General features: G+C 38.1%; 2 protein-coding genes and 1 long non-coding RNA gene across 6 annotated transcripts; 2 read left to right on the top strand and 1 right to left on the bottom strand.

The window, feature by feature from the left end:
• Window positions 1-298: 298 nt before the first annotated feature.
• LOC103701330 lies at window positions 299-10,083 on the top strand. Of its 3 annotated transcripts, none has more exons than XM_017841402.3 (3): window positions 299-692; window positions 862-1,003; window positions 9,548-10,083. In XM_017841402.3, exons 1-3 carry the CDS (start codon window positions 575-577, stop codon window positions 9,558-9,560), a joined length of 273 nt encoding a protein of 90 aa, XP_017696891.1. In that variant the 5' UTR covers window positions 299-574; the 3' UTR covers window positions 9,561-10,083. The 3 variants fall into 3 exon arrangements, with proteins under 3 accessions (XP_017696891.1, XP_038989421.1, XP_008781576.1); XM_039133493.1 differs by lacking the exon at window positions 9,548-10,083 and adding an exon at window positions 7,652-8,062; XM_008783354.3 differs by lacking the exon at window positions 9,548-10,083 and adding an exon at window positions 3,747-4,051.
• LOC103701412 (potassium channel AKT2-like) lies at window positions 5,877-12,411 on the bottom strand. Its single transcript, XM_039133492.1, has 11 exons — window positions 12,042-12,411; window positions 11,681-11,899; window positions 9,752-9,910; window positions 9,605-9,662; window positions 8,884-9,201; window positions 8,434-8,673; window positions 8,010-8,327; window positions 7,725-7,910; window positions 7,034-7,109; window positions 6,394-6,966; window positions 5,877-6,188 (listed from the first exon to the last, which is right to left on the bottom strand). The coding sequence occupies exons 1-11, from the start codon at window positions 12,377-12,379 to the stop codon at window positions 6,040-6,042; spliced, it is 2,634 nt and encodes an 877-aa protein (XP_038989420.1). The 5' UTR covers window positions 12,380-12,411; the 3' UTR covers window positions 5,877-6,039.
• A 396-nt stretch (window positions 12,412-12,807) lies between these two features.
• On the top strand, window positions 12,808-13,743 carry LOC103701329. Of its 2 annotated transcripts, none has more exons than XR_003384534.2 (3): window positions 12,808-12,904; window positions 12,974-13,138; window positions 13,289-13,742. It is a non-coding gene; the product is annotated as an uncharacterized LOC103701329 (long non-coding RNA). The 2 variants fall into 2 exon arrangements; XR_003384535.2 differs by having other exon boundaries at window positions 12,812-12,904; window positions 12,991-13,138; window positions 13,289-13,743.
• Window positions 13,744-18,626: the final 4,883 nt, after the last annotated feature.

Here is an 18,626-nt window from a genome sequence, read left to right as displayed (position 1 = left end):
TAGTCTCTCTGAAAACGTATTTATTTGAATACCATGCCGCTATTAATTATGACTCAAATATTTCGAAGCAAGGAGTGACACTGGCGGTGTGGGTGCCACCTTGGATCTAGCCAATTACCGTAGCGAGTCGCTTTTAAGTAAAACTGCTCTAGCCTACAACATGCGAGTATGGTTCAAACCGGCCTGTGCCGTCTTCATCTTAGCTTTTGAAATTATTGGAGAACTGGTAGCTGCCAGTAATAGCTATCCTAGAATCTGGGTTTTAAATAAGGAAGCCGGTATCTTTTTCTTGCCATTATCAAGCACATATTTACCGAAATTGGTTTTGAGAAAATTTAGAGGCGGGGCTGTCAGATAAAAAGTCCGCGAGCAAAGGTAGAGGATTTCCGAGTTTGCGTTGGAACGTGAGTTCGTTAGGCTGTCCGATTAAATTTACTACTTCCCAAATACTTACAACGCGATGCTCCGTTGCGTGGTTCCGTGGAAGTCTTTGCTGACTCCGTGTAGAAAGCTTCAACCTTTCTCGCCCTTTCCAAGCGATAGGTAGCACGTGGGAGGACGAGAGCGCGGCCAGATGGGCGGCGGCGACGGCTCCGGCGAGCGGTGGCCACGGTGGCTTTGGGAGCACGCGTCGATCTTCTTCCTTCGCCCTCTTCTCGCGATCTTGTTCGTCTTCTCTTTGATCCTCCTAAGTGAGTCCCAATCCAGCCACCACCAAAAACCCTATGTTTTAAAGATAAAATCCCCTCTCGATCTGTTAATTCCTCCATTGGTCTATCTCCGTGAACCCTAGTGATTGATTCCTTGTTTCTGACCTATTTTTATTTTTTTTTGGTCTGCTCCTCGTTGGATTGGGCGCAGGTTGGTTCGTGGCGTGGAAGACGGTGCTGGTTCACGTGCCCCTGGTTCAGGAGATCTGCGGCCTCCGCAAGAAGCCGGTGAAGCCTAAACCCACCAATCTCCACCGTATCTCCCGCTTCTATCACTCCAATCCCTCTCTGAGGTCCGTTCTATTGTTCCTCTTCTTTGCATTGATGTATTTTTAGCTCCCCTGATTGGTGCCCTCTTTTGGAAATTAGGGTTTCATGATTTGTTATGTTTCCTCTTTTGTTTATCTGTTATCTTTTCTCGTTTAGTAATATAAGGGATATCTCTGAATAGTTGGAAAAACTGATATCGTTTTCTTCATCATATCTCATCTATGATTCAAGGTATAGACTAAAGTTATGATTTTTATCATGGGCCGACAGTGATATGGGTAAACTTGTTTGTTCTAACCAAGTATTGATGATCAAATCCTTAGAGCATGTGCTTAGCCCCTTGGTACATCCTGTGCGAAGGGTGAATTCCCTGTCTTGAAGTCTTCTCTTTATTTCTTTTACTTATACATTGGAATCTGAATGATGCCTCAAAAGTGACTAGAAGCACATGGCCAAAACTCTCGTATATGAATTATGATATTCAATATGCAAACCAATGATACTGCCGCAATTGTTTCTATTATAGGGGTGGGGTTGGTTGGGGTTTCCTTGGCAAGCAAATCCTTAATATATGTGTTTCTCGGCTGGAACATCCTGTGTAAAGAGTGAATTTGCTGTCTTGAATGATGCCTCAAAAGTGTCTTGAAAACTGTTGCTTAAAATCTTGCACATGGTTTATGAACGACAATCCTCAAAATCCCTAAAAGTAATTATTCGCAAGAGGCCTTGCTTATTTTTAGATTGGGTTTAGGATGTTCCTCCATGAATCTTATAAAGTTTACCACCAAGCTTTTTGGGGGTCTCTTCTCCAGTCTGTTATTTCATGTGTTGGTCTCAGGTTTCTGTTTCGAGACTCTTAAATACTAAGCTGCTAACTTTATATTGTAGTACACGTTCATGATTTGGATGGAATATGAAAAAGAATCGGGTATCCCCTTTTACATTTAAGAAAGAAACATTTTGGCTCTCCTACCTCCATTTGAGTGGTTTAGGCAAGCTTTTTGGTTAAATTCTGTTGATTTCAAAGTCCCAAGAGCACATGTGTATTCTCTTTAGGATATGGACCTCTTAAATTCTCTCTCTGTTGGACTCCGAGCTAATCTGAGCTCATGTTTTCAAATACTTATCCAGATTATTAGTTAGATAGCTTAAGGTCTACTCTTCCTCATTTTCTAAGGGTTGGTTCTGCAGCCTAATCTTTCTCCTTAATTCTTGTGAATAGAAAAGGAACACTAAGGAATGGTCCTCAGACATACCTCACGATCTCCAAGGACAAGTTGATTTTTCTTTACCTCTCTAAGATTTCCTTGCTCGACAGTTGTCTTGGATGCTACTTAAAAGTCACTCTTATATCTTTGAATATGACATATATATGTTTACCACCTCTATTTCACATGTAAAATCCTTAATATTGCTACTTTCACCATTGTATCTCTTTATTCACCATTTGCACTTCTAGAATAGACTCTTCCAAATAAACCACTTTTAATTCAAACTTGCTTGCAGTCCATCATATTGTTGTAACTCTGTATGACTTGTTTCTTCCATTCTGTCAAAACTCGTTTGTATCTATATCATATAGTTGCTCTCATCAATAACTTTGTCATTATCATATTCATGAATATACTGGTTGATTTCCATTCATTGCAGCATTCATCAGCAAATGATCTTGAACTAAGTCTCTTAAGTTGTCAATGACAAGTATGGCGAAAAAAATAATAAAATTATACAATGTACTATTGTGATAAGCTTTTATTTGAGAAAGCTCATAGAGGCAATATTGCTAGAGATATATGCCAGAACTGAACAATCATCAGGGACTTTAAAACTAATAGAAGGCGCTAAATTTTTATTGTTGTTTAAGACCTGAGGTCAGATTCTAACGATTCCTATGAGGCTTCCTAAGCCCTTGGGAAAGGCTTTCAGACAATAAAACATCTGACCCGGTAGAATTCAGCATTTAGATATGATTTCCTAATCTAGCCTTTGATGCTTTTACCCCTTTCCAAGTTTCAAAAGGGTTACTTGGTCACAGTATTAAGAAGTTAATCAAACGTATAGAATTGTATGCTACAGGTTCTAGTTTGAATAACTATAATCTAATACCTTGACCTTCGTAAGAAATCAACAGTTGACACTCTTGTTATGAGAGAGATCTTGGAGTTGTCGTTTTATTTACATTCATATATTGAAGATGAGCTTTACCTTATCTTATATGTATTGTTGATTCTCTTTTTGATAGCATGGACATTACAGAACTATTCATTATATGAAGTTTGTTGTGCATTCTGTACGAAGTTTGTTGCTATACGATTGCTGTTTCTCTAGCATACCACCACCGTTGTCCTAGTTATAGTACAACATGAAGCTGTTAGTAGCAAATAGTGTCTCACAATCTCCTTTGTGTTTCCAGTTAATTAACACAGGAAACAGATTTTTTTTGTTAAGAATCCCATGCTGTCTTAACCCCATTTTGTGCAGAATGGCATGGGATATAAACTTTTTGATCTTCACTATATTTCAATGTTGAGGAATAAATCTGTTCATAATCCAGTGAGGGTGCTTGAGAAATCTTAGGCACTTCGATTAGTTGTTTGTTTGATTCCTGTTAATTAAGAATTTCATAAAATAGTAGGTAGTTGTGCTCTTGATTGTGTAATCGGGGCTGGCAAAGGATTTGTTTTTTTCCTACTCTTATAATTTCAGTTACGTTAGAGAATACCCCCATGAGGAACTACTGTCTGACTCTTGCGATACACTATGCAGAAACAACAGATCCAAAACGGAGGAAAAATCTTCATAATGTTTTCAGAACTCTTAATAGCAGGATAATTTCTTCTTAGCACAACATGATGCTGGTTTTCACAAGTCACGACTTGGATGCCACTTGGGAGCAACCATTCATGTCATTGTAAAATAATCCTGAGGAGGGATAAATTGTGATTATATGTGTAAGGTTGAGATGTTGCCAAAATAGCATGTTGTCTCCCAAAAGTGGACCGACTCTGTGTCTCTGATCTATGAACAAAATGTGAATGATTTATTATTTGCAGCATCATTTAATCAGTGTATTATTCTCAAAATTTCATGACTGCTGTACATAAATTCATTTGGTAGCTAAGGGTCATCTATCATAAACACATTCGTTTGGACATAAAGGAACAGTAGTGGTTTTAATGAAAGATTGGATTGCCTAGTTTGTTCAAGTGACAATGGGAGAGTGAGATATCATTTGTAACAGCAGGACTGAATGTGCAACCATTCTGTAGACAGGTTAAGGCTCATGTTCTCACCGCAGCAGAAATTGAAGAAAGGTGGAGATCAGTAGAACTTGAATATTCTTGTGTTTTGCTGCTAGAAAGAAACAGGTGAACTAGTTACTGCTTGGTTGATTTCCTGAGCTGACAAAATATCAGTGTGTTTATATCTATACTTGATGAACATAGCTAGCCTGGATGGTTATAGCTATACTTAAGGAAACTCATGTCTTCATGGAGGTCTTGGCTCTGTATCTCCTGTGAGTTTTTGGAAATTAACTGTAGGTGTAGTTCTGCAGCAAGTGATTATGATTGATTGTGTCACTCATGGTTTCGAGAGTTTCCCTCACCCCAAATTTCTGGGTTCAAATAGGGTATTAAGGTACATAAATTCAAACTGTGTTCGGTTAGTTGACAAACTTATTAGGCTGCAAGCCAGTGGAGAGTCAGCAGTTCACTTGCAGACTTCTATACTAAGGCTGCAGTTTCTGAACCCTCGAGTTCCCAACTGCAGGGGGGCCGGAGTTCGCAACTGTGGCAGTCCTTCATTGTAAGTGGTAGACCTCACAGCTTTGTTTGATCTGTGGCATTAATATTTGAATTCAAGCTTGGAGTCTGCCATTTTGATCATTTTGTTGCCAGTATTTTTTTTGTGCTATTAACATTAGTGCCATGGTTGCTTGAATACCTTCTGTCAAAAAAAAAAAGAAAAAAAGAAAAGAAAAAAAAGGTTGCTTGGGTCCTATGTTTTAATATGACTTTAAAAATAGCATACGTCGGAGCAAAAAATTCTGTCATGAGCTCTATGAACCTGAAATCTTAGAGCCATATCAGACATATTCAAGTCTTGCAGGTCAAGCCTTCTCATTGGTGGATGAGCAAAAGTATTCCTTTGCTTTGTGCATGGGGGCATAGAAACATCCGATGAGGAAATATTATTTACTTTTTTAATATAACTTCAAGAACTGAGATGGCAGAAAACCTGATAGAAATCGGGGGAGAGCAGTATTGGAACTCAAGTCATTGATACCAAATCCCAATGATTTTATCAACTATAATAGTTAAGCAGCCTCAACACTGTTGCTTTTCTAGTTGCCCCGACTCATAACAAATGTCATGGAGAGGATGAAACAAGATTTAGTGATGAACCATAACACTGTCTTAGTGTACTGAACGTGATTCTACGTCAAAACTTTAAAATTCTCAGGGTACGCTTGAGCTCGAAAAGGATTATATATGACATTTGAGTTCAGACATGTGCTTAAGGACCTCAAGAGTTTATTTTGATTAATCTCATACCACCGACAAGTGGGCAGCAAATTCTATGCCTCTTCTTTTCTGTTGCTTGATATAGATTAAAGGACATTTGGGAGAAAACTGAATTCCATTTACAGCTATTGCTTTGTCTGAAGCCATGCCATGTAGGTGTCAATCATATAGCAAAAAATGAAGAAAACAAATGATCGGTTGAATGTAAAAGTTAAGAACCAAATATAGAGGAAGAAAATAAAAGAGAGAGAAAAATGATCGATGTGTAGGAGCTATTGTTAAACCTAGAGATGCTTCATAAGAGCTAATATTTAGTATTATGCCAGCGAAACAAATGCATGCAACGATGTTGCTAAAGATGATGTGCATATTGCATAAGACATTTTGTTTATGTATTGCCGTAAATATGCGAGATGAATCACTGCAAGTGATTGAGGTTTTTTTGGCTCCACATCACATTCTTAAAAGCCTACCATGTGAAACAAATATTAGAACCTTGGAAATTTAGTTGCAATATTTAAGTTACTGCTCACTTAATATTTTCTGACATTAAGTTTGATAAATTCTTCATCCTCAACTATGAAAAGCTTATCATTATCCCTAAGCACTTCCATGGAGTCTATCTCTGCACCATCTGCATTTGTTACTGTTCTGTTGCTTGCATCAATTCCAAGCCTCCCCCCTGTCAATAAATAAGAAACTTGGTTCTCATAGAATTTTTGAATCTTGCAATAAATAGGCACAACATTCTTAAATCACTATAAAGATAAAATACTTCTAACTTACTTTTGCAGAATTTTTACTCTTAGAAGTGTTGTGCATGCATCATAGAATTGAATACACAGCTATGGTTTGCAAAACATATAAATAGAGATACAGATGCATACCGATAATGTTCTTGAGCTCTTTCATAGTGTTTGGCAAACTTATCAGCTTTCCAGCTTCTGAACTAGGAATTCTCAGCAACGGATGGCCTTTATACACACTGACCCTTGGGCAATGTCCAATTCTTTCCCAGTTCAACATGTGCCCTTGCTCCCCAGACACCTTTATTTGCTCTGATTCACTAGGGGACTCAAGCACTGTAATTGGGTAACCAACTTCTCTTTGGTGCACCATTTCTTCAAGCAAGTGGTGCTTCATTTTGCTTTGTCCCCTTCCACTTGGATCTGCTTTCTCTACGTTCGCTCCATTCATGACCAAGAATCTTATTATTTCTTCATGGTTTTCAGCCAAGGCTACTTGTAGGGCAGTTAATCCTTCATGGTTCCCCGACTCTATGTTTAAACCATGTTTTAACAGCTCCTTAACTGTGGAGAGATCATTTCTTTTAGCAGCAAGGCAAAGAAGATTGCCACCAATATTGGGATTTGAGATGCATGCGCAGTGGTACAAGAGATTGAAAATTTTGTGATGCTTTGCAGTGATGGCAATCCATAGTGGAGTATTTCCATCCACATCTGCAACAGTTAGCTGCCATCAGTATTTGCAGTAGAAAATTAACATTCTGAGCTTTGAGTTGTCTACCTTGAATATTGACATTGCAAGCATGGTTGAGTAAGACCAAAACACAGTCCTCGAATCCTTTTGATGCTGCTACGTGCTGATAACAAATCAGCAAGTTAGCAGCAATGAATACAATCATGAAAATAATGCTTCAAATATTTGTGAGAAAGTTCGCTTTCTATCCATATCCTAATTTATGGATCTTTAATTTTGATTTTCGATCATAGAATTAGCTTCTTTATCTTTGTGTTGCTTGACTAAAGCTGGTTAACTGCATGACATGACAGATAAGTGGATATGTTTTGCTAAAGAAAAGAGGCCATTGTCCAGTTAAGGTCCTGGCAGTTCAGGGTCTTAAGATGGGCGGACTCGGCACAAAACCAATCTTTGGCATTTTTTTGGCACAAAGAGGCTGTCGCAGGACTTCAACCCGCGGCATTGTACCTGTTAACCCATGCCTTTTACAATTGCAGCGAGCAATGGCCCCTAAGTAGATGTCTTCACTAGTGTTATGATTTTTTCTGAGAAAATTCACTAACGTTATAATTATCATCATCTTATTGTGGAGTTTTTCTTCTCCAGAAATCTAGAATTATAGAGTATGAAAAAAGTTGACTCTCTTTTTTCGTTAAATGTAAGAGGAAGCATCACAGAAGAAAATTATGATACCTCAGGATACCAAATCATTGTTAAAGAAGAATAGAAACTGTACCAGAGGTGTCCTTCCTCTTGAGTCACTGATATCTGGGTCCATTCCTGCTTTAAGAAGTCCTTCAACAAGACTGCTACTTCCAGTAGCAACTACAGTCAATAGATTGCAAGGTATGTTGGCTTCATCATACTCTCCATTCTCTTCTAGCAAATCCTCTGTGCTGATATCCTTGTATTCAATTTGGTGCTGTAAAATTTTGAATAACATGGTTGGAAGTATTGTTGTAAGATTGCTGAATATGTCAGAATTCCATGACTAATAAGCTTGAGTCACCTTAGACATTACCTTCAGAAAGTTCTTGATAATGACTATGCTATCCTCTTGTTTAGTCTGCAAAACTTCTCTAAGGGCACACTGCTTCATCCTCAGTAACTGAGATAATGTTTTGGTCCGAAATGTAAAGCTTTGAGGCCTATTGCAGAGTGCACTAATTTCTCCAAATATATCTCCTGTGCTCAGGTCTCCAACCACTTCTTCTTTCTTATTGTCACAATACACAATCTCTAATTTGCCTGATACTACAACATAGACATCATCTGGGGCCTCATTTTGCATGATGACATCCTCTCTAGGTGGAATGTACTCTGCTTTCATCTTAGTAACCTTAAAGAATACAAATATTATTGAGAGAATTATACAAGTATAATTTCAAATAGTGTTGTTAGTGTATAGAGTGGTATTAACTCTGGACCGGAGTGCGATATCTAACCAGGAGCAAGAGCATGTCCCTTGAGACACCTTGGAAGAGATAGACCTCCTTCAAAGTTGGCAGGAAGAGGTGCTGGCAGATGCTTTTGCATATCGATCTGGGTAGCTGGTCCATCAGTTGATGTTGGTTCAAACTCTCTGTCTTGAATCTCAGACACATATGAGCCAGTATCTGTTCTCCCAGATGCGGAGGTAAATGGTTTCGATATGCAAAGGTAGATGCTGCCTGTATGCTGTTTCTCTGCAATTATTTCAAATTAAAAACAAAAGAAAGAGAGAATAAACTAGAATGCATCTTTCTCTCTTTCTCTAAAATTAAATGAAATGAAGAGGAAAAAGAAGAAAACTTTGTCTATGATGCATTTCTCTGCTGCGTGTCATATAACTATATCGAAATCATGTTATGTAACTATATCGAAAAATAATCATGTGTGGAATGAAAAGTTCTTACGAATTCCATTGTGTGTTGAGTTCCATCAACAACTAAAATTGTCATGTTCCCGATCAGATATGCAGTCAGACCTAGGTTAAATAACATGTATAATATATTGAAGATCATTTCTCTTGCATTCACTGCATGGAGATCACCGTAGCCAACGGTGGTCATTGTGGTGACGGACCAGTAGATGGATGATATGTAACGGACACACAAGCTAGCCTCTCTGAAATTTGGGATCACTGCACCAATCCATGTCTTTCTCTGATTGGGGTATCGGTCGGCTAGCAAGTAGTAGAGACACCCAGCACAATGCATTAGAAAAAGGGTAACCTGCACCAACCATGTTCGCAGGAATTTCATCATTTCTACTCAAAAACATGTTCCTTCTAGGATGCAGCTGAACACTCGTGTGCATCGATGATTTAAACTTTCAATTCTGCCATTTTTTTGGATCACATTGATGCAGCAGCATATTAAGTGCACATACTACATAAAAAATTATAGAGACATGCTGAATAATATGTAGCACTGCATATAGACTAGTTGGAGCACATAAATTAAATTTCCGGACCAGGACTGTTACTAAAGTGTCTCATTTCTTGAGAAGTTTCAGTTTGTGGATGTTCTTAATGATCTCTGCAATATAACTGACATGAAGGTGCTCAAATGTTGCTAGTTTCAAATTTTAGCAGTGGACAAACTCAAAAGTTCAGTTGCTGATATTTCAACTTACAGATAGGAGCCTACAGCATCTTATCCACAAATAGCTGAATCTGATATCCTTTTCAAGTCTGCATTGCAGGCCAATGGAAAAGTTAGTGCTCATAAAAGTTTCTACATTTCATGTATGCTTTGCATCATCAAACATAAACTTTTCCACCTTGTAAAGAGTTGCTTGACCTTCCTTAGACGCCAAAGTCTTAACAGGCCCAACAGGCTGTAGGAGATCCCTGCCTTCACTCTGCCTGTGATCAAGAAGCCAAGAGCCTCATATGGAATTGTTGAGGCCACATCCATGACAAACCATGTAGATAAGTACCTGAGAATTGCCACTCAATTGTTTTTCGAGAAGTGATAATAGAGAATTCTTGCAGTAGTCCAGAGATGTGCCCATCGATGAAGTGGGATTTTTGGAAATCTATCACTTGTGTGACATAATTTTCCAGCCTTGTGAATAGGATTTTTTTCAATCAAATATCATGTGATATCTTAGAATCCTGGAGCATGAAATATGATGGAGAATGAGATCATTGTATCGGGTTGTGTTGTCTCACATCTAAACCATGATGATTGGAAAGTGCACTTCCACCTCCTTATCACAAAAAAGGGCGTTTGGTGTGGGGTGATGATCTCAAGATCAAAGGTGATGTGAATAAAAGCAATGAAATTATTGCATTTAGTTGCACTATGGTGATCTTATATTGCAGTAATCTCAAGTCACTTATACTTTTCAATCTACTATCCAACCCAATACTGGTAAACCCATCCTTGAGGACGGCTGTACAAGGTCACCCTAGGATAGTGATAGTATGCTGGAATTTGATGAAAAAAAATATCCCTTATCAATATACCATTAATATATTATATATTATTTTACATATATAGTATTTATGATATATATTATATTATAATATATTATCGATCATATTATTGTTCAACTATGTTCTTAAACTACAATTGAAATATATTATTGTGCTTTATATTTATATTATAAAATTATTTAATATATTACTTTTATTTATCTTATATTTTTTGATTAAATAAATATTAGTATTAAAATAATAATATACTATAAGTATAAATAAAAATATTAATTTTATAATAATAATTAATACTTCTTTAATATATATTAATAACATATTATAATATATTTTTATATAATTAATAAGTATATTTTTATGGAATATATTAAAGATAGTTTTCGTTTTATATGGCCAGTAATCTTGAATTCCTATGGAATACCAAACAGATTATTCATGAATATCCGAAAATTTTTAACCAGTAGAATATAGTATACCGAACGTGGTAATCTTATATGATCGGGGATCGGATTAACTCGGAACAAGGATTATTGAAAAGACCTCGACTATAATATTTTGTCAACTTTGTATGTGTTGTGTTGTGTGGAGAAATGAGTCCGGCCATAGAGAACATGCTAGGCCTTATCCACGTATGGGTGGGGAACAAAAAGATGCTTCAATTTGAAAGCCCGAGGCGATTGGAAAATGTTGTGGCTGATTGTATCATCCAACAAGGTTGATAGGCCATCTACATCTTCTTTTGCTAAAAAGAATAGCCTTTATAGCAACACTAATCGGGATGTAGGTAAGAGAAGATTTCAGATCGACAGCCACATGATAATTTTGACCGTAGGTGCCAACTAGTGGAATGGACAAAATCTTTGGGCTGTAGATTCCAATAAACTCGAATCCTGCCTATACCTACCCGTTTAGCTAATAAGAATGCCCTCTGTGGAAGCACTGGCTTTGAGATGGTACGTAAAAGAAAATTTCAAGTCAAGACCCATATAAAAATTTTGACTCCAGACACTGTCAAATATGGTTGGTAAAATTATTGGACTAATAATATTGTGAGAGTGGAATTTCCACTAGCTGTGGATGCTGTCCAATCTAACTCAAGGTGCATTTTGGGTGCCTTCAGATGCGCATTAGCTAAACTGGATGGCACAGGGAAGCCACACTTCTTGAGATTATTCCATGCATCAGGAAAGGAACAAGTCCTATATGAGCCTCTACTCAATTTGACACCAGTAGTACTCCAAGGATTAGCAGCAGAGATATCAACCAACCTGATTGCAATCTTTCTGGAATCCTGGACGAGGAGTTGTGTTCTTGGTTCGATGTAAGCCACAAAGAATGTGAGGATGATGTCGACAGCGAAGAACGCATCGATGATGTTATCAGCGATGAAAAGTCCTCCCTTCGGAGCGGCATTCATGAAAGCGATCTCCAGAGGGAACGTCCATGCGGAGTAGGCCACCAGCATCACCATGAACGTTTCCCAGTACCTGAATGGCATCTCTCAGTTTTCTTAATTCTATTACCATTTCCTTCCAAAAAATTAAGCTTCTCAACATGCATGCATGCATTCATTCCATGCAGCGTCGTGCATTGCGAAGTACTGCTGGAGATTGTGCTATTAGTTCTAACCTGTATCTCGAATCCATCGGTGAAACAGCTCTCGCTTTGGAGTCAGTCTGGGTGTGGTTGGAGCTTGGCACACCCAAAGGAGGCAGGATGAGCTCTGCAATGTTGCCAAGGATGAAGGATGTGGAGCTCTGGTCCTGGTGCTTGTTCCTTCTTGCATGGCGCCTTTGGGCTGCTGCGGTTGTTCCAGAGATTGGACCCGCCTGCGTTGCCATTTCATGTGCTCGAGAATATGATCCCTTGATCTCGCAGTGTGGCTTCTTGCAGTATTCGATTATAAAATGGAGGAGAAGCCAAGGAGGAGGATGGACAAGTTGAATAAATGATGGAAGGCCCACCATTTATCCAGTTGATTGCGATGATGGCTGATGGGGATAAGGCCTGCTCGATGCTTGTGGTGGCCGAGTTGTCTTGTTCGTGGCCACGATCATTTTGTCCCCATTCTGATGTATTTTTTCTGGTTTTTATAGGATATTGTGGCCAAGCCAAATGTTGCCATCTATGTGGCTCGGCCATGCATGGAGAGCGCACCAAAGCTTCTCATGTCTGGTGATGATTAGTACGAAGATGGTAGAGGGAAAATTGGTGGTGAACGACAGATAAGTATTAGAAAGAATTTGTGGCAGCGTCAATATATATATATATATATAGTTATTAGTGCTCTTGCATGGGTCCAGGTTGCATCTTTTTTGTTTGCTGGCATCGCCCATCGGATCATGCTTCGTACAGATCTCATAGCACTCGAATCTTTCTCTTCATCCATATGCGGAGATCTCGAAGCAACCGTTGCGCGGTCTAATGGTGGATTAATGTGAAGGAAGGCGAATCCTTTCACACGAAGAATACGACCCTGAGCCCTCTTGCAGGTGGGTGGTATATGTTCTTTCCTAAAGCATAAATTGCCATGGTCCTAATTCCTTTCATAATTTAAATAGGATCATGCTTCGTACAGATCTCAAAGCACACAGAATCTTTCTATTCATCTACATGCATAGATCTCGAAGAAACCATTGCGTGATCTAATGGTGGATTGATGCGAAGGAAGACGAATCCTTCTTTCGCGCAAGAGATACAACCCTAACCCCTCTTGCAATTGGGTGGTATGTGTTCTATCTTGTTTTTATCTAGTAATGGTTAAATTCTTTCTAAGAAAATAAATTGACACGATCATAATTCCTTTTATAATTCAAATAGAATCATGTTACAGATCTCAAAGCACTTTGAATTTTTCTATTCATCCATATGCGTAGATCTCGAAGCAACCATTGCGCGATCCAATATATGGTGGATTGATGCGAAGAAAGGCAAATCCTTCTTTTGCACAAAAGATACGACCCTGACCCATTTGCAGTTGGGCGGTATGTGTTGTATCTTGTTACCAACACACGAATTCCTCGTTCCTTTAGGAGTAATGAAGAACTGGATTGATGAAATGGGTGCAACATAACACGCCATCCAGATGCTGGACAATCATAAATATCCATAGTTTATGCATATGTGATGTTTGCTATGATTCATCTTTGCCTTCATGGAGTCTTCTACTTTTCTTCCTCACGCTATAACTCTTTGGTTAAAATCTGCAATTCAAATTATCTTTCCCACTGTTCAGAAGACATTCATATATAGTTCGAATGAAGATCAGAGGAGCAACAGGGAATTCAACAAAATTTCCTTGAGAAGCCAATGGGCTTGTGCACTGGCTAATAAAACATAATTAATAACAAGATTGTGGATAGGAAGCCTGCCTTATTAGAATTTATCTATTGGGATGTAAGATGGATTGTATCTAAGAAACTATCCTAACTTGTTCTAAGCCATTACTATGCTACAATGATGATGATGATGATGATGATAGTGATAATAATAGTAATAATAATAATAAAATTCATAGTAATAGTAATAATAATATTAGTAGTAGTAATAATAATAATAGTAATAATAATAATGAGAGTAGTAGTAGCAGTCTCAATAGTAATAATATTAATAATCATGATGATGATGATGATGATTTCAAAAGGAAAGATCATCTAAACCTTTCTTTTCTAAGATAGGCCCAAGCAAGGCCTAACAAGAAGTAATGGGAAGGAGCAATTACTGTTGGTTTTTTTCAGCAGAAAATTAAAAGTAGTGTTGGTTTTTTCCAGCACAAAATTAAATCAATTGGCCCACGCAAATCTCGAACCTCTTGCAACCTTTGCGTTATTAGCACGGTGCTCTAACCAACTAAGCTAATAGGCTAATTTCACTTGGATTGCTTCTTGACTATTGATGAAGCGATGAAATGTGGAAATTTTTATGGATAACTCAAAGTAATATGATGTCTCTTCATTTTTTTTTATATGTATATATAAAGTCGTAAGCTTATCTCCATCTAATCCTACCACAGCCATCACGTATGCCCCGTTTTAGCATTTTTGGTTAATCATCCATTGAAATATTTTGCACCGCATTGAGCTGGTGTGGGCTTACACTATTCTTTCATGTCTCGAAAAATTTACTTAAACTTAAATTCCTTGCTGCAACCGAAACTTACTTAGAGTTGACACCAAATCTACTGGCTTGGATTAATGTAAAGAAATTCAAGTCAAAACCAAACGCATTCGTCGAATTGCGGCCGTTGTTTCATATATAGGATGGATGTGAATTATTTCATGCCCATACCTAATTTTTATGCTTCATGGAAACCGCTAGATTCTGCTTCACGCTGCCGAGGTTCCTGGTCCTAATTTTGGACATTCTACTTTCGAGTACTCAATAAGCTCTTGTAGACTTCCTCTCGCTTTTGCGAAGTCTCTGAAGTGAGTCCATTCAGGCTGAGTATAGGATTATGTCCATTAATCTGTTTGACTTTGGTCAGGATTTAAGAAAAGCCCCATTAAGCTACCAGAGTGCAGAACTACTAATATTGAGCCCAATTGAGCTACCAAAAGCACAGATCACTTAAATGGAGCCTATCAATTGTTCAAAAATCATTTTGCCATCAAGGTCTATTTATGGCACTTCCATGCTATTTCTTGCATTGGATCCTGGACTACTGTTAGATGTTTAGCACATACATGAGGCAATGAATCTATGCAACCCATGCGTTCTATAGATATTATCATTCTGATCGACTGGCCACAAAACTTTAGAGCTTGTTTCTCTCGGAGGGGAAAGGATTTAACCTAATATTGCACTTCACCTCGAGTTTCTAGCATCAACATTTTCTTATTTTCCATTGAATTTCTCCAACATGAACATGGTTTTGTTACTAAATATGCACAAATATGGAACAAATGAGTACGTGAAGATACTCTTTGCTCCGGGACATTGAGATGATGATGAGAAATGAAGTGACCTTTCAGGCTAAGCATGTATTTAAAGAGGCCAACGGGACGGCCGACTGAGTGGCTGCCTACGTGGCCCACTATTCAGAATACACCTTGTGGTCAGAAAAAGGGAGCTACCTCGGGCACTCCATAAGCTTTTTTTTTTATTATTATTTTATTTAATATATTTGTATACGCATTGTATGATGAATTTGCTAAAAAAAAAAAAAAAAACTCTGTTTATGTGTTTATCTTAACAAAATTTTCTTGCCCGACAAAATTCCTTCTTTTTCTCTTCTTTTCCCTCGAGTCTTTGAGAAGGCTTTCTAAAGTAGAATAAATTAGCTGTCATCTTTGAAGTTCAAGCCAACCAAAGGATTCCCGAGTCCCACTGCAACCGCACGGCAGGGTAATTTAGGAATCCTCGTGCCTTCATATGCCCATGTTTTCCAGTTGAGTGCTGATTTAATAATGAGTTCGAAGAGGTTTGGTGCAGTGCATCTCTAACCAGCTATCACCAAGCAAACCTCACGAGAGAATGAGAATTTTGTACCTCAAAAGCTTATTCAATGATGGCTTTAAAGACATCTGTACCAACTAAGTTGCAAGTCCACTCACCAGGTCGTTTCAAGTCTTCATGTAATTTGATGATTAAAAAAAAAATATTCTGGTCATTTAGAAACCTCATTCAAAAAAAAAAAAAAAAAAAAAAAAGAAGTTGCTCAACATAAGCTTCCCTTTGCTCATCGCTGCTCATTTGAAAACTAGCATAATCTGTTGTTAAAGCTAAGCTGCAAACCGCTCACCAAGTTCCCTCAGGTCTTTAACTAAGAAATTACAATTTGATGATGAAAAACAAAGATGATTCAGTCACTTAGAAGCCTCATTTAAAAAGAAAAAAAAAAAATCAACAAATGCTTCCAATTGCTCATCTATAGTTGCAAGCCTTTGCGGTTTTCAGTCCAAAGGAAGCAATTAGGGGTGGCAATCGAGTCGGATGCGGATTGAATGAAAAATTTATCAATTCGAATACAACTTATTTATTAAATAGATTAAAATTTCAAATCTAAATCTGATCTATTTATTAAACAGATAATCTGATCCAACCATATAATCTATTTATTAAATAGATCATGTCAAGTTGAATAGATTATTAACGGATTAAATGGATTTAAACAGATTAAACAGGTTCAGCAGGTAGGGTGTTAGGAATAGATTAAGCATGTCTCAATCTCTAGTTAAAGCTCTAAGAAATTATCTTCTAGAAAGAAGTAATCGGTATTTTTCAGACTCCTATTGGTTAGTGTTTGGACTTCCTATGATTCTTTTTTACTTTTAGGTGGAAATAGGCCTTTTTTTGGGAAACAAGCTTCAGAACGGGGATTGCTCTCCTGCAAATCCCTTAAAACCTGGTAAAGAGAACTACCCAAACTCGGATTTTGTCTCTCTTACGGTCTCTATGGCACTTTATTACGTAAGCTTGGCCTTTCACACCCCTGTGCTTAGAAATAGCCATGTTTGCGTAGCCCATTGACTCAATAAAGTGTAAAGTGAAAGCCTAGGTCTTCATTTAGATCCCTTGTCATCTTGTAAGGTTGCTACATCGACTGACTTCCAATTTGAAACTCATCAATCGCTTGTTTCTTCCTCCACCTCCCCGGGGGTCGCCTTCTCGAGCTTAAAGGTGCATGAACTTGACCTAGACCTGTGATATCATCATGGGTCATGGAGATCGATTTCGATTCGATTCGATCCTTCCAAGCTTTGGAGATGGACTTCACTAGGATACTTTCTTCATCATACAATAAGGACAAAATTGTTTAAGAAATTTATCCCTCCATAAAACATGACTTGCAATCTCCTTCTAAGACAAGGTGGTAGCTATTCAGCAATGACTTGCTGCGTGATTTAAGTCTGTAGTGTTCCAACAAATCAACTCATTTCATCTTATTTTGTCCAAACTTTAAATGCCAACTTGAGCTTCAACAATTGCCAGCATAGCTCTTCAATTTCCGAAGCAAAACTTTCTAGTCTCAGGGATATAATCATGCTTGCAATTCGGACTTCGATCTCGACTCCTTCGGTCTTTTTCTTCTCGAGGATATAATCATGCTTGCATGCATAAGCCATCGAATTTTTGAGATTTTCTTGTAAGCCATCAAATTACACGCAAACAAAAGAGAGTGTGATCAAATGTAAAAGTTCATCATTAATCTGCCCAAATCTGCTGCCACTGAAATCTCTCAAATCTAGAGAGTTCACATTAGGTCCAGTCTAGTCCCCACCCTATTTGAATGAGTGCATAGGATCAGATTGGCAATAATATGGCATATTAATTCTCCTCTTAAGTGATGGAGGCAATTAATAAAGTACTAAAGAAAGCAGTGCTTATCCCACGTCTCTAAGAGCCGTGAATGCTTCTTCAGAGTGATGGAATCGTTTCCGAACGCAAAGCTCTCCTCCTCCCACAGACGGAAGTCGGACGTTTGACTCCCATTGTGGCTGTCACTTTATAGAGATCATGTATGGGCTCGGAGAACTTCTCCATCGCGAGTGTCAAAAAGCGACGCAAACCAAACCAACAACGTCCTCAGAAAGATTGCCCAATTTGAAACTCTACCACTGCGCTCTTGTTCAACTTAGAATAGCAGTCCCAATAGCATGCATACCGTAGTGGCCAGGCAAGGAAATAAAATAAAGGAAGGAAGGCACTTTCGACGCATTGACAAACCTTGGCATGGAGGGTGAATGGTTAAGTTAAGAAGAATAGGTCTCCCACTTTGGACCCAACTTGCCTACAATGGGCTTGTCATGCAGAAAGGAATGATGATGACCCACAAGCTATGTTCTAGCAATTGTCCAAAGGCTTGATGTATATTGTCTTCTCTCTACCTTCGTATTTGCAGATATACCTACCTCGAACTTCAATCTTTATTGATGCGGATAAATCTCATCTACTAGACACAGGAGATTAGCTTCAGTTGGACTCATATTCATGAGCTGATCCAAATAAGGAAGACCATGAAACATAAGACATAAGCATCAAAAGATCTTTTTTTAAGTATGTCAATCAACGTCTCTCCGCAACAAATCAGCAATTTTGGCTGGATTTTGGCGGCAACATTACCGCCAATTAAATATTGTAATGAGGTATAGGTATAAGCATTGCAGACGTTATTGCAATACTTTATTCATGGATAGATATATGGATATAGATTTCGTTCTATTTAAATATAACCTCTCATTTTCACATCACCATCTAGCATTCATGCCATAGTCT

Source organism: Phoenix dactylifera, chromosome 14 (assembly GCF_009389715.1).
Source record: "Phoenix dactylifera cultivar Barhee BC4 chromosome 14, palm_55x_up_171113_PBpolish2nd_filt_p, whole genome shotgun sequence".
Classification (NCBI taxonomy): Eukaryota; Viridiplantae; Streptophyta; class Magnoliopsida; order Arecales; family Arecaceae; genus Phoenix; species Phoenix dactylifera.
This window is presented reverse-complemented; position numbering and strand designations above follow the sequence as displayed.